The sequence below is a fragment of the Myxocyprinus asiaticus genome, chromosome 32 (genome assembly GCF_019703515.2).
Source record: "Myxocyprinus asiaticus isolate MX2 ecotype Aquarium Trade chromosome 32, UBuf_Myxa_2, whole genome shotgun sequence".
Lineage (NCBI taxonomy): Eukaryota > Metazoa > Chordata > Actinopteri > Cypriniformes > Catostomidae > Myxocyprinus > Myxocyprinus asiaticus.
This window is the reverse complement of record NC_059375.1, coordinates 14,008,833-14,031,365: the sequence shown is the minus strand read 5'-3', so window position 1 is coordinate 14,031,365 and position 22,533 is coordinate 14,008,833. Positions and strand designations below refer to the sequence as shown.

The following is a 22,533-nucleotide window of genomic DNA, read 5'->3' as shown; positions in this document are numbered from 1 at the left end:
AAAAGATTACCACAAAGAGAAGCTGTATTTAAAGTCAATATTTGTTTGGCATTCGTTCAGCAATTGTTTTGAAGAATACTTACAGAAGGACCTGGAGGTCCAACTCTGCCAGCAGCACCAGGGAAACCAGTGGCACCCTATACAAAAACAAAGACAGTGTGAAACTTGGCCTTCAAACTTACAAATGATATCTCATATGAGAGCATCCATGGGAACTAGGCGTTTTAAACTGTCATACTTGTCAATAGAGGCTGATAAGATTTATAATGTGCCCTCCCCACACATATACATGTTTCAATAATTCCTACGCCCCTGTAAGTATAAAAAATATCATTAATTTTTTGCAAAAAAACTTCATAGAAATGATTCTTACAGGAGGTCCAGCACCACCACGAGCACCCTTAGGTCCAGTAGCACCAGCAGGTCCCTGTTAAAGAGAGACAGATAGTGGTTAAAGAACACTAATCTACTTAATTATAGCAGAATACATAAGGACAAATGGAGCTAGGAGCTGAGAGTATCTCCATTCATGCTGCCGACAACATTCAATAACAACCATGTTTCCTAATTTCCAAAAGTCACTTTTCACACTAGGCTAAATCCTAGGTTAACATCATTTTTAACCATGGGTCAAGGCCACTTTAAACCTTTTTAACCACTTTAAACCTGAACTGCAGTGCCAAAGGTATACCATGTGAAACTATGTGGTATTCGAATGTAAAAGCCAGTTTTTTAGCGACAGACAACCAATCAGAAAATGAACAGCAATATGCAAATAAGAACGCAATCTAAGATTAACGCATGTAAAGGCAGAAATCTCGAAATGTGTATAGCCAGGATTAATTATAAACCTGGGGTAAAGTAATTAATTAATAAAACTATATCACCCAGGATTGCGTAAATCCAGGGTTTAGAATTGACTGGAGTTAAACTTTTTAAATATGGAAAGTCCATATATTTATCTAAAGTCACTGAGGGCTTATGAATGCAGCACCTGTGGGCCAGCACCTCCGACGGGTCCAGCAGGTCCTGGAGCTCCAGCATCACCCTTGGGTCCGGTGTCACCAGTCTCTCCCTTAGAGCCAGGCTGACCATTGGCACCCTGCATTGAGAATAGATCAATTGAGCTCTGGTAGTTTATACACCTTATAGTGAGAATTAAGTGACAAAGAATGGTTTGTATAGTTGAGGTGATGAGACATGAGATTGTTCTACTCACAGGAGGTCCAGCGAATCCAGCAGGTCCAGGGGCACCAACCTCTCCACGTTCACCCTGAGAAGATAATAAACCTCAAATGTATAATCTGTCTTAATATTTCAATAGTTTATAAATGTGAAATTGTTCATTGTTAGTTCATGTTGCTTCATAGTGCATTACAGTTAATGTATACAACTTTTAATCTAAAAAATGTATTTGTATATGTTGAAATGAACATTATTTAAGATTAATAATGCTGTAAAATATTTTTCATTGTTAGTTTATGTTCAACTAATCTAGTTACTAATGTAACAAATTTAGTCTTATTGTTAGGTGTATAATGCATAAAATGTATAAGTGATTCTGATTCTGGTGCTATTCCTATTTAATCATAAATGTTGGAATATGATTTTGCAACTGTTCTGTAAGAATGTAGGATTTCTTAGAAGATTTCTGGTCCCACTTTATATTAGGTGTCTTTACTATATACTAACATTAAAATACATACAGTACAATGTATTTATTTTTTAACTATATGTTGTTCTGCAAAATTCTAACAAGATTCAAATTTGATGCTGCTGAGGATGAGATACCGGTAGGTTAAGGAGTAGGGTTAAGGTTAAAGGTTAGGGTAAGGGTTGGGATAGGGTTAGGTTTAAGGTTAGGGGTGCGGTTTAGGATAAGAGTTTGCAAGTTTAGGTTTAGGGCAGGGGTGCAAAAATGGGGTATGCAACATATGCCACGCGTATGTGCGCCACATGTGGTGGGGGGGCTCCTCTTACTAACCATAACTAATGTTGCTGTGCTTTGATACCTCGCCTGTTGGTGACACGCTGTGAAACACGACGTGAGAAACCATTGGATGTGGTGTGAGTAAATTACCTCAAGAATTATTAAAAAACACCTGGATCAATTATTGACTAAATTAAAAAAATTGGGCAGAGAAATGTATGATGGAGAGGCTTGCTTCAGAATCAATCATGTTGAAAAAATAAGCATCTTCTTTATTTTCTTTCTTTTTCAGTTTGGATGGAAAATAATGAAGCAGATCAAATTAAATCAATAATTAGTTTTTATAACTAAATGGTTTCTTTGCTATATACATGACTGTTCATATAAAAATTATACATTATATCCTCATTATAAAAGTATTTTAAATAATTAGCATCACATAAAGTTGTAACTTTTTTTATTGTGTTCTGAACTGTACAATTTGTTACATTTTGAAGCAGTTTTTAAAAGTGTTGAGTTATTAATAGTTCTGTTCTAGGAATCACATTTTTTGTCACCTTCACATGACTATTTAATATAAGTTAAAAGGGCTCCAAAGGCCATGTAATTTGCCTATGGGTTTTTGGCTTTTTTTCTGTGTTGTAGTGTGTCTGTGTGTGTGTGTGTGTGAGTGTGTGTATTTGGTGGGGTGGGGGCGCCAACATTGATGTTGCATACCCCCAACAAATGTAGAGTTGTGCCTCTGGTTAGGGCTTATAGTTTAGGGACAGGATAGGGGTAGGGTTAGGTTTAGGGTTAGGGGTTATGGTTTAGGGTAAAGGTTGGGGTTGGGGTATGGCTAGGTTTAGGGTTAGGGGTAAGGTTAACAGTGTAACTACAGATGTTATTAAATGCAGGTACTTAAAATGTAAGTACAATGGAACAACATGTATGTACATAAAAAGTACATTGTAGTAAAAGACAACTCATATAAAGTGGGTCCAGATTTCTCATGCTAGATCATAGATAGCGAATGAACTTGCTCTTTGATGGCAAAAATGAAATGGTGAATTGTTTTACATGCTGTTACAGTGATGGCAAGCACCATTACAACACTGATTTTCTCAGTGATGAATTTTGTGCTATGAATTGCTGAACGATGAATATTGGTTGTATTCAGTTGCTTTGTGCTACATTGGTACTACCAGATTTGCTAATTTGTTAGAATTTATTGTTTGTGATATATCAAAAAGAGATCAAAGATTTTATTTAAAGGGTCTGAATCGGTTCTCTGCTGGTTTGGGTTGTGTTTTGGAAAGCATGCTGAGTACTTACAGGGGAACCACGAGAACCAGTCAGTCCTGGAGGGCCAGCACCACCAGGCTCTCCCTAAAACACAAATCATGATTTATTATAATTACTGTAGTGACCAGGGTTAGGGTTATGGTTAGGGTTAAACAAAAATTACTTCTGTAAGTGCTAAATGTTTATTTCTAAGTATGACAATAGGACAATGATGTGGGTCTCAAAATATTATCTTGAATCATGTTTTTAAGATGAGAATCTATATTTTTTGTTTGATATGTTAATTAAGTAAATGCTTCTTAAGTGTCTTTACCTTCTCACCAGGAGCACCACTGGGTCCAGCAGGTCCAGTAGGGCCGGTCATACCACGCAGGCCATCCTTGCCAGGAGCTCCATCAGGGCCCTTGGGTCCAGCGTCTCCCTAAAGATGAACATAGGAACATAATTGTGAAGTCACTATGCTTGCCAAGAATTAAAACATTGAAAGACATGAAACTAGCTGTGAATGTAGGAAATTGGTTGCCTGGGACAACAGTCAATTATACAATTTAACAGTAAAACTCTTTAAATGTGAGATCTGATGGCTTGTTATAAAGAAGAAAAATAACTCACTCTGTCTCCTCTTGCTCCAGGCATGCCACCAGCACCCCGCTCTCCGGGCATTCCCTGCAATCCAGAAGGACCAACACCACCAGGAGCTCCAGCAGCACCAGGCTCTCCCTATACACATAAACATGTACAGTATATTTACAGATCTTTATCAAACATAACTATTTGTTGTAATTATGCTAATGAACTAGGAGTCTTACCTTAGCACCATCATTACCAGGAGAACCAGGGGCTCCACGAGGACCAGTAGGACCGGCAGGTCCAGGTCCACCACGTTCACCAGGGAAACCTCTGTCACCCTGTGCAAGACATTCAGGATTTTAGGATTCTCATTTTGTAGTCTCTCATCTCAACTGCCAAACAAAAACTGTTTACCATAGCAGTGAGGTAAGCAAAAAGGGGAAAAGCCACTATATTATTTCTTATCCTAATCTTCCAATGGTTCAAGACAAAATACACTTGGTAAGATTAAAACAAGTACAAGATTTCCACATTTCAAAATAACAGATATACTCAAAAATATGATTTTTGCAGGTTGTTCAGTTTACTTAATTAAAATGAACTAAAGCAACACAATTCTAGAACAGTCACAACTTGATTTCATTGCATTCTATCCAATTACATTTGTAAATTTGAAGTTTACTCAATCAATTTGAGTTGGGACTACATGAATACTTTTTGTAGCATTGATGAAAGTAGGAAGGTAATTTCCATTTGCAAGCATGCTTTGAATGGGACTGGATGGGGTGAACAAATGTTTAAATTAAGTGTTATTTTATGCATTTTTGAGCTAGTTGAGAATAGGAAGAGATTTGTTAAAGTTTAATACTCAGTTATATTTGTATATAAAGAGAGTGTCAGTTAGGTTGGAGTTTTGGGGGTTACCATTGTGGTAAAGATTGGCACTTGTGCTTAAGTTGAGGACAGACGTTCACTCTAAAGTGATGTTTGATTCGAGTGTTGCTTAGCGCTATAAGCATTTGCTATCAAATTGACATAGCAACAGTTTCACTGTCATTACACTTGCTCACCTGGCATATACTAATGCTTAATAAAATATATGAAGTTGGACCAACATAAGAACATTTATTAAATTAAACATTAGTAAATTTAGTTTTACAAACCTAATAAAGTTGAGTTAAAACTTCTATAGTACATTGATTTGACCTAATCCAACATAATTATGTTATTGAATGAATTTTTTGTTTATATGAAATTAAATTGCTTCTGAAAACGTTTTAAAATTCAATTAAGCAAGGGTAATGACTTGATGATTTTTTTGAGTGTATTTAAATTGGTTGGAAAAACAAATTTTTAGTAGTTTTGACTGTTTTGGAAAAATGTAAGGCAGATTCGTACTATTTATCAGTATATGTGTTTCATGGGAATTGAACTCATTTGGTGATGCTATTGCCATGCTCCACCTACATTTTAAATTGAGTTAAATTCAAAGGAAAAAAGAGTTTTGACTTGTGTACTAACGCACAGAGAACATTTCTTTACTGCTATGAAATTAAATGTATTTTAGCTTAGAAACCTGAACCCATTTACAGTATAAAAATATCTTGCTCCTGATCTTGATGCTCACCTAACCATACATTTCTCACATGTCTAAAATAAAAATCATATTTAAGTTGGATAATCACTCCAAAAAGTTTTTACCTAAATAAGATATTCAAGATACATTCTCCGAAAACAAGTCTTAGTTATACTTTATGGAAATTTTGCTCCTCAAGTGCTTATATATTTTTCTAAACAAAAATAAAAACAATATGCAGATACTGATTAAGATATAATTTTTTTTGCAGTGCAATCACAATAGTATTATTGCTGATAATAAGGTGGATATCAATAAAAACAATTGATCTTGGGTGAGTTTTAAAGATTGTTTTGAGATGTTGCAATATTTCTGTGGGCCTTGTTTGTAAAGCAGGAGATACTCACTCTTGGGCCAGAAGGACCAGAAGGACCAACCTCGCCAGGAGCACCCTGTTGAACAGTGAATATCATAAATAACATTGAACAACAAGATGAAGAGCAACAATACACTGATGTGATTTTTAAGAAGTATGGGTCATTTAGTGAGGGTAAAGTAAAGGTAGTTTGATACAATAAAGTCTTATATGTGTCTCTCTATTTGTTAGGGAGTAACATACTTTATGTCATACTGTAAACACATTTTGATTACTGTAACTTAGATTTACATTTACAGTATGCATTTGGCAGACACTGTTAACCAAGTATCATATTTGACAAAAAACATCAAATATGGAATGGGCAGACATGCCTGACACACCTTACATTGATATTCATAGATTATTTAACTGAATGCACATACCTGATCACCAGGTTTGCCACTCTCACCAGTGGCACCCTGTGCACCTGGAAGACCCTGGAAGTAGAGGAATGTGAAAAAATTAATAAAAGTGAATACAATTTAGAAAAAAGGGCATTTAAGTATGTGTGTAGGTGAAAACCCGTACCTGGAATCCAGGGGAACCAGCGGATCCCTGTTCTCCCTTCTCTCCAGTGGGTCCCTGTGAGACAACAGACCAGAAATGATCAGAGAAACAATTCACATTGTGATTGGCAGAAACAGATTTTTTATTATAGCAACTTAAAGAGACTCAAAGACACATACAGCAGGTCCTGGGGCACCAGGAGCACCAATATCACCATCTTTGCCAGGAGCACCCTATATGAATAGACAGAAAAGTTGCAGTGCTTAATATAATAATGCATCTGCTGAGACATTATACAAGCAATGGTCTGGAGGTTACCTCCTTTCTATGGATTGATCAAGGTAACAGCTCAGAGTAAAAAAAAAAAAAAAAAAAAAAAAAATTTGCTTTTGGTCCTATAATTCAAGACATAAACTCAGAAACAGCTTCAAAACTGTGTTATTCAGTACGTACCAAGGCACCAGGGGGACCAGCAACACCTCTATCACCGGGCTTACCAGCCTCACCCTGAGAGGAAACAGAAAATAAAACAAATATATCAATGCATTTAAAAGGAATCTGTTAATTGTTTTAACAGAATTTAAAAAATCTGACAACATTTTCCAATCCAAATGGTTGAACTATTACTAAATCAATAGTAAATATGCACTCTTGACAGAGAAACTTACATCAGTTCCCTTGGGACCAGGGAATCCCATCACACCAGGTGGCCCACGAGATCCAGCAGGTCCTGCGGGTCCAGGGCGGCCATCTTGTCCAGGTGCGCCCTACAGGTTAAAGAGAAGAAGCCATATAGACCCATTGATCATCTGTACTTTGTAAAACACAAATGTATGTAATGTAATCAAACCACAGTAATAAGAGAATATACTACTAGTGTTGTGGTTTGTAGTAGAGTCATGCTGTCTGTATGACCATTTCTAAACTTTAGTGTGTTACGTTCATGTATATGATTGTGCATTATAGATTTAGTATCTCATATGAGTCTTATGTTCCATATACATTCAAACAAGGCAGTGAATTATAAAAAAAAAATTATATTCATTCAGCTTACAGCAGGTCCAGCTTTGCCATCAGGGCCAGGGCTTCCAGGGGCACCAGTCACACCCTAGAAGAAAGGCGCCAAAGATTAGGTGAGGCAAAAACACTGACTAATAATTAATATACAAACCATAGATTGGGACCTATATCTCACCCTTGATCCAGGCAAACCTGGCTCTCCTGGGCGGCCAGCCTCTCCAGTAGCTCCTTGAGCTCCCATTGGTCCATTGGCTCCACGCTCACCATTGGAACCCTGAAATGTGTTAAGTGAAATGACAATTATAATGGTTGTATTTACTTTCACAGCTACTGAAATTCCTACAGGACCCTGGGCAGCTCCTTCTCAAAGAAGTGTATTACTGGAAGAGGTGTTACTGTGAGAGCGAACTAACACTGATGTCCTAACATTTAAATGCATAAACGCTTCTAAAACACCCAGATCAGTCAGTAGTCCAATAGGTGACATCAATATAGATGTGCATTTTGATTTATTGTTATAATTTTATCAACACTGTATCCCTTAATTTAAGAAAACCCTTTGTAACAATACACTTACAATTAGAACTAAGGGTTTTCTTAATGTAAGGTTTATTTTTTCCACCCTAAAAAATGACTTTTGGTGATATAGCCTATGCAGTCAGATTGATTCAGTCAATTAAAATAATATTTTTGACTTACAGTTCAGTCATGACAACTCTCTGAAAGATTTAGCATGTTAATGTGGGTATGACATATTGATAGGTTATTGATCTTTGCGGACTAGATCTGCTACACTGCTGCTGCTGCAGAGCTAGTACAGAGACTTGCTACTGCTAGAAAATATAGACATACTGAGTTAAGCATGTGGTTAGAAAAACACAAGACATGCTGCATCAAGCATGTATGACATGCTACTGCACAATAAGACATAAATAGAATCCCCATGTAGCAGATCTAGTCTTGTGGAGCTGGGGAGGTGGAGGGTTTCAGAGAAAAACTCTTGCAGTGCACTGCAGTGAAACCGGCTTACTTCCAAACTTATTTCTTATTTTTTGATTCAGCTACCTGATTACACGTCAAAGGATCTATCAGCTTACGCCATGTGAGCCGATCAGCTTGACATATCACATGTGAGCGAGCTGATTGACTAACAGACAACAAGTTCAAAGAACCTATCAGCTTGCGCCATTCAGAGTTTCATACCTGAACTTAGTCATTGAAGTTGCATGTTACCACCAGAAGTCAATTTTTTTGGTTACCTGAAAAAACATTTTTACAGTGCACAACTAGGGTGAACTTAAAATATATTGCACGTGTATAGCCTTAGTCTGATTTGTGTTCACAGCACTTAATAAAAAATAGTGACTTACCAAGGGACCAGGTGCTCCATCAGAACCAGGAAGACCGCGATTGCCAGGTGCCCCCTTTTGAAAGATAAAGAGAAAATGTGAAAACTAAACACAAAACTAAACATAAAACAAAAAGTTGCTCAAATCATTGCTCAGGATATACAATGAAAAAGTTGTGTAAACTTCAGAGAGATATTTCATACAAAAATAACAATTCTGTCATCATTTACACACCCATGTGTTGTTCCAAACCTGTATGACTTTCTTTCTTCCGTAAAACACAAAAGGAGACGTTACAGTAGGCAGAATGTTTGGGACTGACAGCTTCAGTCACCATTCACTTTTATTGCATCAATTTTCCATACAATGAAAGTGAATGGTGACTGAGGTTGTCTTTCTGCCTAACATCTCCTTTTGTGTTCCAAGGAAAGAGAGAAAGTCATGCAGGTTTGGAACAACACTAGGGTGAGTAAATGATGACATCATTTTAATTTTGGGTGAAATATATTTTTCATAAAAAGAAAGAGAACAGATTACTTTTTCATGTTCAAGTTTACTCTAATTCGATCAAGTTTTAACCTACACGAGCTCCAGGAGGTCCAACAGGTCCAGCACCACCAGGCTCACCACGAGCTCCTCTCTTTCCCTCCTCACCAGCAGGTCCAGCAAGACCTTGAGGTCCAGCTGGGCCCTACGAAAGAGAATAGCAAGTGTTAAATATAACAGCAGAGATGCCTTGAATATATAATGAAATTATATTTGTTTCAAAGCAAATATATTTGAAATATACTTACAGGCTCTCCCTTAGGACCAGCTTCTCCCCTAGGGCCTTGGAGACCAGGATCACCCTGGAATAGGAGCATAAGATACACTACCGGTCAAAAGTTTTGAAACACTTACTCATTCTATATTATAATTTTTTTCACATTTTAGAATAATAGTAAAGTCATCAAAACTTTGGAATAACATAAATGGAACTATGGGAATTATGTTGTGACTAAACAAAATCCAAAATAAATCAAAACTGTGTTATATTTTAACATCTTCAAAGTAGTCACCCTTTGCCTAGAATTTGCAGACATGTACTCCTGACATTTTCTCAACCAACTTCTTGAGGTATCACCCTGGGATGCTTTTTAAACAGTATTGAAGGAGTTCCTATCTATGTTGGGCACTTATTGGCTGCTTTTCTTTATTATTTGGTTCAAGACATCAATTTCAAAAACTTTTTTATTTTAAATTAAATTTAGTTTTATAATGAAATAAATGAATATGGTGGCACAATTATATTTTTGTGTACAAAACTCATTTCAAACATTTAAGCATACGCCTTCAGATCAAAAGATTTTTAAGATCATGTGAAACATTTCAGTCAAGTGTTTCAAAACGTTTGACCAGTAGTGCATAAAGCTATCTAAGCTCACCACATTTTTTCTCATTCTTCAGACACTTCCTTATTCAATGTGAAATACTTTCTCCTATCCCAGTTTAATATGCAGAGTCAACTATAAGTAAGCCATCCGCAGGTTGATAAAACTGTGGCTCTGTGGCGCTTGCAAAACATTACTTTGTTTGTTTATGTCAATCAGTCCAATACAAGAGCTATCTGAAGTGCTAAATGGTGCAAAAATGACACATGCTAAAAGTACAGAAATACAGAATACAATGGGAAGTATACATACGTTGTTACCCTTCGGGCCAGGAGCACCACCAGGGCCAGGGGGTCCAGCTGGTCCACGGGAACCAGGGAAACCAGGAGCACCAGCAATACCGGCAGCACCCTGCAAAACGTCAATGTGTTTTTGTCCACAGTAATTAAAACTGTCCCATTTTGACATACAGGGGGCAAAACCATAAAAAGAGATACACGAAAATAAGAAGGACAATACAGTAATTAATAGCTGTATTAAAAAAATCATACTTACAGGAGAACCTTTGCCACCAGGGGCACCATCAGATCCAGGAGCACCCTATGGAGTGACACAAGTGCTCACATCACTAAATCGCCAAAATTGAGTTATTACCAAAATCAGATTCAGAGAAAACAGAGTGAGGCTATTTTATAATCAACATTTGGCTAGACGATAAAAAAACTTAAAAGACATTTACCTCAGTTTCAGTGTGGGCATAGTTACTGATTTTTTACTTTGTAGGGCAGTAAACTATAATATAATATAATGCAATATAATATAATATAATATAATAAAGTATAATATAATATAATATAATACAGTGTAATATAATATAATATAATATAATACAGTGTAATATAATATAATATAATACAGTGTAATATAATATAATATAATACAGTGTAATATAATATAATATAATATAATACAGTGTAATATAATATAATATAAGTATAATAAAAGTGTAATATAATATAATATAATAAAAGTGTAATATAATATAATATAATACAGTGTAATATAATAAAATATAATACAGTGTAATATAATATAATATAATATAATACAGTGTAATATAATATAATATAATACAGTGTAATATAATATAATATAATATAATATAATACAGTGTAATATAATACAGTGTAATATAATATAATATAATATAAAGTAATGTAATGCACTGTAATGTAACATAACGTAACATGATGTAATAGAATAGAATAGAATAAAATAGAATAATATAGTCTCTCTTGTAAGGAGAGGCTAAACTGATATTTGTCTTCTTTTATTTTCCAATTTTTGCAATTAATTCAGCTCTAACAGCTTATTGTAAAATCTCCATTCAGATTTTGCTTTGTTGATATTTTCAGTCTTAGTAACTATTTAACTATCATTTTACCAAATATATAACACTTTTATTTTGCTACCATGCAATCTAAGATATTTCCTTCAGGAAAAGCAAAACTAGTTCATCTGAACTCTTTCTACCAAATAAACGGGTATGTGATTTCAAACGGTGTTTTATTGTGTTATTGATTTTTACAATGTGTAAATACTTACAGCAGGGCCAGCGGCACCAGCAGGTCCAGGGTTTCCAGGCTCACCACGGGCTCCTTGAGGTCCCTCTGAACCGCGGCCGCCAGCAGGGCCGGTCTCTCCCTACAGAAGATAAACAGACAGTGAGTGACTTTGTGTGCCTATTTATTTACAGTAAGTATATATTCATCTGTGTTTATGTATGGGTAGGCCTGCATGGTGGTAAATTTGTCCGCTCAAGGACAGGGTCATAAAACAATCAATTAATTGTTGTCTGCACAGTTTGAGGAAGTAGTTATAATATGTTCAATAGTTTTACAGTTTGAGTTTGCTTTACTTTTATGAATATTGCAACTGTTGACGGGTGTCCCAATACATTGCTATTAACACATTTGTTCTCTGTGGTCAGGGCTTGTTTGTGTGGGGTCACAGTAAGTGTTTGGGGACAGATCTACCTTAGCACCAGCACCACCAGGGAATCCAGGAGGACCAGCAGGGCCAGTGGGTCCCTAATATTGCAGGAAAATATTAAGAGTGGTTATTTGGTTATATACTGTGTACACAAAAATAACTAACGAGTCTCAAATTTATCTGATTATAATCAAACCAATTAGCTGCCAAGCACCAAATAAACTGCTTAAATGCACTTACTTACTGTAACGTTAAATTGTATTTAGGCTAACTAAAGATTATTCAAGATATTTGGCTATAGATACTTGCATTATCAATGTATTTTTTAATTATCAATAAAGTACTGCGGTATTACCAGAGTATTGATCTTAAGAGACTTACAGGAGGTCCAGCAGCGCCAGTGTTGCCATCATTACCACGAGCGCCCTGCAGGGAACAACAATAAAAAGACAATCAACCATCTTTATGAACTGGTGATGACACTGACTGATGACCATCAACTCTGCCAGAAAATCTGGCCTGTGCACAAACCAACCATTTTGGGTCAAAAACTATATCAGATGGCATTTTGTCTTCATGCCTATATACCTCTGTGCTCTCTGTGATCACTTTAAGGGTTGAAGTTTTTTAGTATTTAGTTTTTTTGCAGTGTATTCTGATTTTAACATACAGTGGCACCATATAGTACTGTATTTGGACACTTAAAAGGGTTGTTCACCCAAAAATGAATATTTTCATAATTTATTCACCCTCATGCCATCCCAGATATGTGTGACTTTCTTCCTTCTGCTGAACACCAATTATGATTTTTAGAAGAATATTTCAGCTCTGTAGGTCCATACAATGCAAGTGAATGGATACTAAAACTTTGAAGCTCCAAAAAGTATATAAAGGCAGCATGAAAATAATCTAAAAGACTCCAGTGGTTAAATCTATATATTCAGAAACTATATGATAGGTGTGGGTGAGAAACAGATCAATTTTTAAGTCCTCTTTTACGATCAATCCCCACTTTCACTTTCACATTCTCCTTTTGTTTTTGGCAATTCACATTTTTCATGCATATCGCCACCTACTATAAACCACCGATTTATTTGTAATAAAGGACTTAAATATTGATCTGTTTCTAACCCACACCTATCATATCACTTCTGAAGACATGGATTTAACCACTGGAGTCACAAGGATTACTTTTATGCTGCCTTTATGTGCTTTTTAGAGCTTCAAAATGCTGGTACCCATTCACTTGCATTGTGAGGACCTACAGAGCTGAAATGTTCTTCTAAAAATCATAGTTTCTGTTCAGCAGAAATCTGAGATGGCATGAGGGTGAAAAAATGATGAGAGAATTTTTGGGGGAACTATCCCTTTAGAGACATATAGTGTATTTACATGCAAAGTTATATGCTTATAATTATCAAAAAATCAGCCAATTCTAAAAAAAAAAAAACAACACCGCAAGAAAAAACATTTATATGACATTTGATATTATATATATGCGTTTTTCTTGCGTTGTTGTTTTTTTATTTTTTTTTATTGTCTTTTAGATTTTTATATATATACTGTATATTTTGGTTTTGAAAATGTGTTTACCTTTAACCAGGGCAATGTGCATAAATCTGTGTGTGCTGATTGTTTTATGTTTGAATGGATTATGACCTTTTCCCAATAACAGAACACAGTTAAGGTGTTTACATGACCACATGTTTTCAGGTCATTAAGCATAACCGTAGTAAGATTATCAGTGATACATGGACATAGCACTTACAGAAGGGCCAGGGGAACCAGGGCGGCCTCTCTCACCAGGCAGACCACGAGGGCCCTGAAGGAAATATGGAGAGGAAAAGTAAGAACAATGACAACAAGATTTCCAAGATCTTTACATAGAGAGCAGAATCTCTCACTCACCATGGCTCCAGGAGTACCACTCTCACCCGGGGAACCAGCCTCTCCCTGTTAGCAGAGAAGAGACACAATAAACATTAAATATGTACACCACATTTGAGAATAAAGGCATCTCTGCAGGTACTCAATGGCTGAATAACATACACATTTAAGGAAAACCTTACCTTAGGTCCAGCAATGCCAGCATCTCCCTTAGCTCCATCTAGACCAGGGAAACCCTGTAAAAGGTGACCAGAGACAATACTCAAAGGATAACTTAAATAATAATAATAGTAATAACTTTATTTCATAGCACCTTTCAAGCAGTATAGAACAAAGTGCTTTAAAGGACATAAAATCAAGAACATACACAAAAATAATGAAATGGTGAATCAAAAATCTAATAAATAAAACTGAAACAAAATTGTGGGGTTATGTGCTTTCATACTCACTCTGTGTCCCTTGATGCCGGGGAGTCCAGGGGTTCCAGGGAACCCACGAGCACCCTATAAAATAAATGAGAGAATGTTATCATGATGAATGGCATTTTCTAATTGCTGTGCAGCATATCTTTCCACCCATTTGAATTATTTGAAATCTAAGAAATGATGAGAGTTTCTAACATCTATTACAATGAGCAAGGACCATTTCCATTTATCCTCTCTTTTGAGACTTTAAAAGTTGTCGAACATTCGTCAGTGTCGGTGTGTGAGGAGGGCTACAATGTGCGAGCAAAACTCACCTGAGGGCCAGCAGGTCCACGTTCACCGGGGCGACCTGATTTGCCAGCTTCACCCTGAGAAAGAGCAGGAAAGAGGTAAGGTAAGAGAATGAGGGCGTGAGGTACAAACATTTTACAGGAATGCATGCTGAAGCAGGTACTTTTTGAATATGTGCCATACTGATGGATGCATTAACTGAGCATCTGTTTCAGACGTATGAAAGCAAATGTTCAGCTGTGACTGAAGTCCGCAGGGTTGTGCGCCTTTCACAATTAAATTCAGATGCTTTTTTAATTCCAGTTCAGCTGCTAAATTTGAACTGAGGTAGCAAACAGGATGGAGAATTGTAATTTCAATTTCAATTTAAAGGAATATTGGGGGTTCAATACATGTTAAGCTTAATCGACAGCATTTGTGGCATAATATAGATATTCACAAAATTAATTTTTACTTATCCCTCCTTTTTTTTTTTTTAAAAAAAAGCAAAAATCTGGGTTACAGTGAGGCACTTACAATGGAAGTCAATGGGGCCAATCCGTAAACGCTACATTACTCACTCTTTCAAAAATATAGCCACAAGACAAACAATATGCGTTTTAAATTATTTTCGTGTGATAAAGTCACTTACTAACCTTTTCAGTGTAAAATTCTACCAATTTTACAACTTCGTTGCCATGACGATATAGTAAAAAAAAAAAAACTAAAACCCTAAAATTACTGTACAAATGACAATATAACAACTTTACAGCTCAAATAATAAACAAGTTTTAACAAAAGAATGAATGAAAGTGCTTTTATAAAATTATAAGCTTCACATTTCTGCCTATAAAAAATTGGCCCCATTGACTTCCATTGTAAGTGTCTCACTGTAACTTCCATTTTTACTTTTTTAAAGAAAAAGAGGGACGAGTCAAAATAAATGTTGGTGGTAATCAACATTATGCCACAAATGCTGTCGACTGAGCTTAACTTGTATTGAACCCAAATATTCCTTTAAGGTAGTATTAGAATTAAAACGTAACGAAATTCAAATAAATTCACATAACTGTTGGAAGTGAAGTTTTTAATAATACGCTTTTATTTGTATGAATTACCGGTAACACTTTAAAATTAGGTTCAATTTGTTAACATTAGTTAACAACATTAGTTAACATGAACTAACAATGAACAATATTTAGACAGCATTTATTTATCTTAGTTCATGTTAATTTCAACATCTACATTTTTAAAACCGAAAGTTGTATATGTTAACATTAGTTAATGCACCATGAACTAACAATGAACAATTGGATTTTTATTAACTAACATGAACTAAGAAAAATAAATGCTGTAAAAAATATATTGCTCATTGTTAGTTCATGATACCTAAAGCATTAACTCATGTTAACGAATGGAACCTTATTGTCTCTTCTCTCAAACTTTAGTTTAGTCGATTTTCAATTGTATGACAAACTGAATTGAGTAATCTTTAAATAATCTACATTATTATAAATTAGGCATAAATGTGAAGTATTTAAGTTTAATTACACAGTTCCGTCATGCTTAATTCATAATACATATCTACAGTACATTTTGTTAGAGATTACTCAATTCAGTTTGATGGAAATTTGTCATAACATCGAAATGCATAAATCTTAAAAGTCTGTTTTGTTACTGTGTTGAATTAATTTGAATTGCAATTCAGTAAATTCCTCTTCCTGTCATTCCAATTCAAATTCCAGTTCAACAACCTGTGGGGCGTGGCTAATTAAATAAAATTACTGAATTTAAAAAGGAGCCGTTTTTAAATTCCACATTTTGCCCAACCCTGGAAGTCATCCACGTTGAATATGATTCATATGAAATTCAGATTCATCTGCACAAAACTCACGTCTTCTCCGTTCTTTCCAGGAGGACCAGCAGTGCCGCGAGGACCCATTGGACCCTGTTAGCAACAACAGCAGAAAAATACTGCTGGGTTGGTTGTAAATATGCATATTTTGCAAAATATAAAACAAGTATGTAAACTGCTCTATGATGTAGCATGTTTCTGAATATTTTAAGAAAATGTTTGAATGTTTTCAGTAAAAAAAAAAAAAAACTTGATATAGTAAAACTGACCCTGAAACTGTGTTAATAGGCAGATGGTACTTACAGGAGAACCAGGCTCACCAGGTTCGCCAGGGGGGCCAGTGAATCCCTGAGGGCCCTGAGAACAGAGAATAATACAGGAGAGTCATATATCAGACAGGAGTTGCAGGATTATATATCACATGTGCGTGAGTTTTGCCATTGGGTTTTACTGACAGCAATCAAGATTTTAAAGTTAAAAATGGGTCAGTACACTCTTGCAAGAGTATCTTAATGACTTGTTTTAAGAAGCCAACAGCATTTTTCCTATTAAAATATGAATGAAATAGACTTACAGGTGAACCTGAGGGTCCTGGGGGGCCACGGGGACCCATGGGGCCCTACAAGAGAGACAAACAAAAAGTTCAAATGAGAAAGTAAAAAGAGAAACAGAAATAATACAGAAATACTACAGTGAAAAATACTGTAAAACAGTGTAGAAATATAATGATTTAAAGTACAGTATAGTATTTACAGTATATAGTACAGTATTTACCATTTACATTATGCCAAATCATATATGTTTTTGTCGATTTGAAACCACGGTCAAGGGGCTCATACACAGCAAACAGTAATATAATATATTACACCTTATATTCTATATACCTATAGCATACTATATACATCTTCTTTACAAAGTAATAAACAGTCCACATCACATTACATTGTGTGTATACAAAACATCACTGATCACCATATAAGGGGTCACTGAAAACAGTACGAATGACCTTTTTGTTCATTTGGGGTGTGAGATGTGGGTCATGCAGGAGAAGAGAGGAAACAGAAAGAAGAGTTGTATCTTACTGGTGATCCGGGGACAGCCATGCCGCTGGATTTCTCACTGCCATAAGCCATCTGGGAGAGGAAAGACTGCAGGGGAGAACAAGAAAGAAACAGGTTAAGCTGAGGTTAAGATTTGTTTCGATATTCAGTTTGTTGTGGATGCTCCTGTGAATATCGTTCCTCTCAATTGACAGTACAAACACTGGCACAAATGAATCATTCAGCCACACTGCAGTGTCTCTCAGCTGAAATTACTGAAGGATCGTCTCTATTATTATGCAAACGTTTAGCTTACCACATTTTCTATGTCAAACCTTATAACAAGGTTGATTCAATATTTTGCTTTTACACAGCGCCTGTCTGTGTTAGAGTCCTGCAAAGTAATGGAGGAATACTGGGAGCTGTTCATCTAGCTGGTACTGAACTACAGTGGAGAGGTTACCGTGTGTTATAATGCATTACTTCATGTAGCTTAACTTCCTATCTAAATTCAATCTGATCTATGTTTCATTTGCTTTTAAAACTTTTGTTAAAAAAAAAGCAATGTTATTTCTTATTGTATTTCAAATTGTTACAAAAAGTTATCCTTTATTAATTTATTTGTAAGTAAACAGAAATAAGCTATTGGATTTAGCGATTTTGGAATTACATCACATGGCAGTCACTGCAAGATTTATGTTTTGAATCTGGGCTAACATAAGAAAAGTACTCAGAAAAGTAATACTGAGTTTCTGACGCCACAATTACAGATTCAAAGTTTTACAAAACCAAATTGAAATTTCTTACTCCGCCACCAAGGCCAGGAATTCCAGGAGGACCAGGAGGTCCAGGGAGTCCATTCTCTCCGGGAATGCCATCATTACCAGGAGACCCTGGAGGACCCTGGCAAACAAACAGGAAAGATCCATGAAAAATAAAATATGAATAATGATATCTCTACATAATAGCACAACAGCAACATTGAAACTGAGATTTTTTTTTTTTTTTTTTTATTGTTGTCCAGCCAAATGTGGAATATAAAAGTCTCACTCCGTTTTCTCTGAATCTGAGCATAGTTGAGTCAAGCCCGTCTGTCCCGGGACAGATCATAGTTTAAGAGACTTGAATTCGATCATAACAGTTTTGATCAAATGTGTGGTTACTCTGTTTTGGAGTTCTAATATATGGAAGGGTATACATGAATAACAATTTATTAATTTATCCAGACATGATTAATCAGGATTTGTTTCTTAAACAAAAATGTGTTGGTATGTAATGCGGGACGTACGGTCAGAAAGAAAAAGCGTAATAGTGAAACAGTATCATAATGTCATATATTATACAATATAATGTAACAATACATTATATTGTATAATGTTACATATAAGGTATCCGAGGTCAAAGCTCAGTAGGACAAGTAGAGGTCAGTAGGTTAGCTAAACAAATTTTTTGATGACTTCTATCTCATACAGACATTGTACTCTTCAAAATCAAAGTCTTTGCCTTTTTCCCCTGTTTTTTTTTTTTTATCTAATCCAGCTGGACTGGTACATTATTAATTATTTGGTCATATTATACTACTATAATAATTTGGTATGTCTTACATGTGTGTGTGATTTTAAAAAGATTACAAAAAGATGAAACAAGAATTCTACTCACCGGGTCACCTTTTGGTCCAGGCAAGCCAGGAACCTAAAAATGAAAACTTGGTCAAAATTATCACTCGTCATATTGGTGAAGCATTTGTCGTACATGTAAATAGCACAATAAGGTCTTTATATGTTTTTGTGCATGTTGTGCATTCACATATACATCGTGTGACAAGGTTTAGTTATGAAAGTAAAAATAAAAAATAAATATGTTTGGAAAGATTAATTATATGTAATGTTAGCTAATAAATGAGGTGCATTATTTTATTATTTTATCTGATTAAATCCCCACTGACCTCAGGTTCAGGAGCTGGAGGCACAGGGCCTGGGAACTCTTCTCCATCTATAATAAATATATATATATATATATATATATGTATATATACACACACACATATTAGAGCTGTGCCACTAATACTCATGTAAATACATTATAAGCTCACACTTAGCTCAGAGGACTGTTCCACATCCTCACAAATGTATGGTGACATTAAATAATAACATAAATTAATACATGTATAAATATGATATGATTATTCACAGATCATTAATTGATTTGAATTCAAATATTTACAAAGATTATGAATTCATTTTGAATGCACAGGAACTATTAATCTGCTATGCACCACAAATGGTTTTTAATGAATAATTAATGACAAAAGTGTTAACAAAAGTGCAATTATCCAAAAGGCAATAAAAACTACAAGTAAAAACACCCTTAATCCCCTAGTCCCGTGTAAAACCATCAACGGTCAGAGATAATCCAGTGATGTATTTTTGAACACATGCGCCCTCCACAGGTCTCTGGCGGTAATGTCCCACATCATGTAGTTAAGCGTTTGTACACTAGAGGCCGACAGAGCTACTGTGAGCGCATGATGTGCCTATGACTGGGGCAAAGGTGGTAGGTGTACCGTCGGGGCAGATGGGGCAGCATTCTCCGTCGGGAATCTCTGGATTGGCACAGTCGGTTGTATCCTCACAGATCACCTCGTCGCACATAATGGTTCCACTGTCGCAGACACAGATTTGGCATGGCTCAGGTTTCCATACATCCTTGTCGTTGTAAGACTGACCGTCTAACGAACAGCTACCGTATGAGACTGCGAGGAAAACAAATACGAATTAGTCCAGGACAGATTTAATCACATTTCCATGACACCATATATAGGTCTATGACTAAAACACTCAAATGTTTCAAATGATGGTGTTCAAGGCCGGAAAACGCATATACTTTCAGGGGCATTTGATATCTTGAGAGCAAACATGGCATTTGAAGATTTAGCACAGTCAAGGCAATAAAAGTTTCAGTCCTGCACAGTGCATGTACACAGTTGTCCTTTAGTAATGTGTTGTTTATGGTCAGTCTTCCAAAACAATCAGTGATGATAATCTAAACTCATTACAATCGAGTATACAGCGCTCATTTAGGATAACATTTGGCTGAGGGGGAAACAATATTTACGAAAAGCAGAAGGTAAAATGGTATAATGGGAAGAGGTGGAGAATGGGGTTGGAGGATAGGTCTTCATATCCCCCCACCCCCCAAATTTTCAGACTCTTGCAGTATTTAAATTCGCCGCTTGGTGGCGACAAAGTCTTGTGAGAAATACCGTCACGCCCCGATCATTTGCAATTAATTGATGCCTGCACTACAGAAATTAAAACCAGAAGTTTTCCCAACAGAATGAAACTGCCTTGCTTTGCTTTCCATGGCAGGTATTTGAAATAGTAATTCTATTCTTATAGTCCAGCAGTTATGTAGGCAAAAACTGTCTAAAGCAGTATCTATTACATGATTGATGCCCCTAGTCTATTATGAGACACTGTAATCCAGAGATAAGCAGTATTATCCTGTAAACAAAAATATAAAAGCAAATCGTAGACGATACATGACTTTAAAGGCGCTATCTCTTTCTTTCTCCCTCATCCATGTCACGTTGAGTGCATCCAGACGCGCTGCAGCTTCGCTCGAGGACATCACATAACGCGCGCGCTCCGAACATGTATCTGCACGCGCGCAGCAACAGGCGCATGAGGAAAGAACATACAGTATGTTCGCGTGCAGTAAGATAGAAAAAAAGCTGTTTTCCTCCTCAGGACATTCCCAAAAATGATTTTAGATTGTAGGTCACTTGGTATCAGTACCAAAAAAAAAAAAAAAAGCTGAAAAAATCACTTTGCCCCTCTTGCATTTTCCAATTTCCTCAGTCAAGCATCTTTTCAAAAGCAGCAGTAAAAATCATATACTCACTGTCATCCTCTCCTTGTCCTCTCACCAAAAGGACAGCTGCAGAGAGCAGCAGCCCTAACCGGATATCCACAAAGCTGAACATGTCTAAATATTAGACATGTAGACTCTTTGAGGCAAGGGGAATCCTGTTTGTGTCCTCAATCATACACGTAGGGTCCGGTCTGTGAAACTCCAATCCAGACCCTAGCAGAAACTCCCTACTGCCTTAACAAATGTTTGACCCTGGCTTTTATATGCCAAAGTTTTGGGGAGGTGCTGAGAGTGCAAGATAACTTCTACATGTTCGAGTTAAAGCGAGTCCTACCTTCAGCCAACAATAAGGGCCGCCTTAAAACATGTCAAACTGTTCTGAGTCTTCATTACAACGTGGACATTTTGAAACATGCAGCAGTGCTGTAGATGTTCTGGATATCATGATGGAGCACGTTTTGATAGGATGCTTTGCACATATTTTGCGTAAAGATGGAAAGATCAGGGGTGTTTTTTATAGCTGACTTTGCAAAGAAATGAATGAAAACCTCAAAATGTTCATCTCGGGATGGCTGTATTCAGGATTTGCATGTCTCATTTTGGCTTGGACACATTTTTGTGCAAACCTTTATAAGGACATTTTTCATAAGCATTTATTTTCTTTGCCAAACTATGACTAGTTCATTATTTTGTATAGTGAATTGTTGAATTGTAACAAGTTTCACTGCTGTATTTTAATGAGGAAATGTTCTCAAAGTAATGTATGGTGTTGTGGAGGACTAAACATGTAATGAAGTGTTAGGATGTAGGGTTGACTCTTAACATGGCCCTATAGGCCCTACTGGACCTGTTTGCATTTAGGTTTACAGTAGGTGTCAATTACTCAAATTCTTTGCATTTGTTCGGTTTTAGTAAAGTACTTGCTGGTGATGTTTACAAATTTGGCTGTGATGACAGCACCTGCAACCAACTTGGCAAAATGATGACTAAAGACAAAGATAAAAATGAGGATTTTTATTATGATTTTTTCATTATCTTCATCCCTTCTCACAGTGGCATCACTTGTACCCACAAACACAGCAGCTGGTGACAACATAGACAGAAAGATTGGAAAGTAAATGTCATATAAATTCTTTATAGCTATATAATGTTCAGAAGAAAACATTT

The 22,533-nt window shown here is 36.1% G+C and overlaps 1 protein-coding gene across 3 annotated transcripts in view; it reads right to left on the bottom strand.

Moving 5' to 3' along the window:
- col1a1b (collagen, type I, alpha 1b) overlaps positions 1–21,604 on the bottom strand; it is a 31,024-nt gene extending 9,420 nt beyond the window's left edge. The window contains exons 1-38 of one of the 3 annotated variants that reach the window (XM_051666535.1): positions 21,397–21,603; positions 20,057–20,245; positions 19,439–19,485; positions 19,153–19,185; positions 18,301–18,396; positions 17,536–17,601; positions 17,028–17,072; positions 16,757–16,810; positions 16,493–16,546; positions 14,643–14,696; positions 14,353–14,406; positions 14,086–14,139; positions 13,925–13,969; positions 13,785–13,838; positions 12,398–12,442; positions 12,061–12,114; positions 11,630–11,728; positions 10,580–10,624; positions 10,337–10,435; positions 9,449–9,502; positions 9,238–9,345; positions 8,676–8,729; positions 7,481–7,579; positions 7,340–7,393; positions 6,954–7,052; positions 6,739–6,792; positions 6,465–6,518; positions 6,307–6,360; positions 6,162–6,215; positions 5,768–5,812; positions 4,024–4,122; positions 3,827–3,934; positions 3,528–3,635; positions 3,245–3,298; positions 1,220–1,273; positions 995–1,102; positions 374–427; positions 84–137 (exon numbers count right to left, since the gene is read on the bottom strand). In XM_051666535.1, the coding sequence (XP_051522495.1) occupies positions 84–137; positions 374–427; positions 995–1,102; positions 1,220–1,273; positions 3,245–3,298; positions 3,528–3,635; positions 3,827–3,934; positions 4,024–4,122; positions 5,768–5,812; positions 6,162–6,215; positions 6,307–6,360; positions 6,465–6,518; positions 6,739–6,792; positions 6,954–7,052; positions 7,340–7,393; positions 7,481–7,579; positions 8,676–8,729; positions 9,238–9,345; positions 9,449–9,502; positions 10,337–10,435; positions 10,580–10,624; positions 11,630–11,728; positions 12,061–12,114; positions 12,398–12,442; positions 13,785–13,838; positions 13,925–13,969; positions 14,086–14,139; positions 14,353–14,406; positions 14,643–14,696; positions 16,493–16,546; positions 16,757–16,810; positions 17,028–17,072; positions 17,536–17,601; positions 18,301–18,396; positions 19,153–19,185; positions 19,439–19,485; positions 20,057–20,245; positions 21,397–21,478 (2,637 nt within the window). In that variant the 5' untranslated portion in view covers positions 21,479–21,603. Of the gene's footprint in view, positions 1–83; positions 138–373; positions 428–994; positions 1,103–1,219; positions 1,274–3,244; positions 3,299–3,527; positions 3,636–3,826; positions 3,935–4,023; positions 4,123–5,767; positions 5,813–6,161; positions 6,216–6,306; positions 6,361–6,464; positions 6,519–6,738; positions 6,793–6,953; positions 7,053–7,339; positions 7,394–7,480; positions 7,580–8,675; positions 8,730–9,237; positions 9,346–9,448; positions 9,503–10,336; positions 10,436–10,579; positions 10,625–11,629; positions 11,729–12,060; positions 12,115–12,397; positions 12,443–13,784; positions 13,839–13,924; positions 13,970–14,085; positions 14,140–14,352; positions 14,407–14,642; positions 14,697–16,492; positions 16,547–16,756; positions 16,811–17,027; positions 17,073–17,535; positions 17,602–18,300; positions 18,397–19,152; positions 19,186–19,438; positions 19,486–20,056; positions 20,246–21,396 lie in introns of all 3 variants that reach the window. The other 2 variants (XM_051666536.1, XM_051666537.1) reach the window with 2 other exon arrangements.
- Between the last annotated feature and the right edge of the window lie 929 nt (positions 21,605–22,533).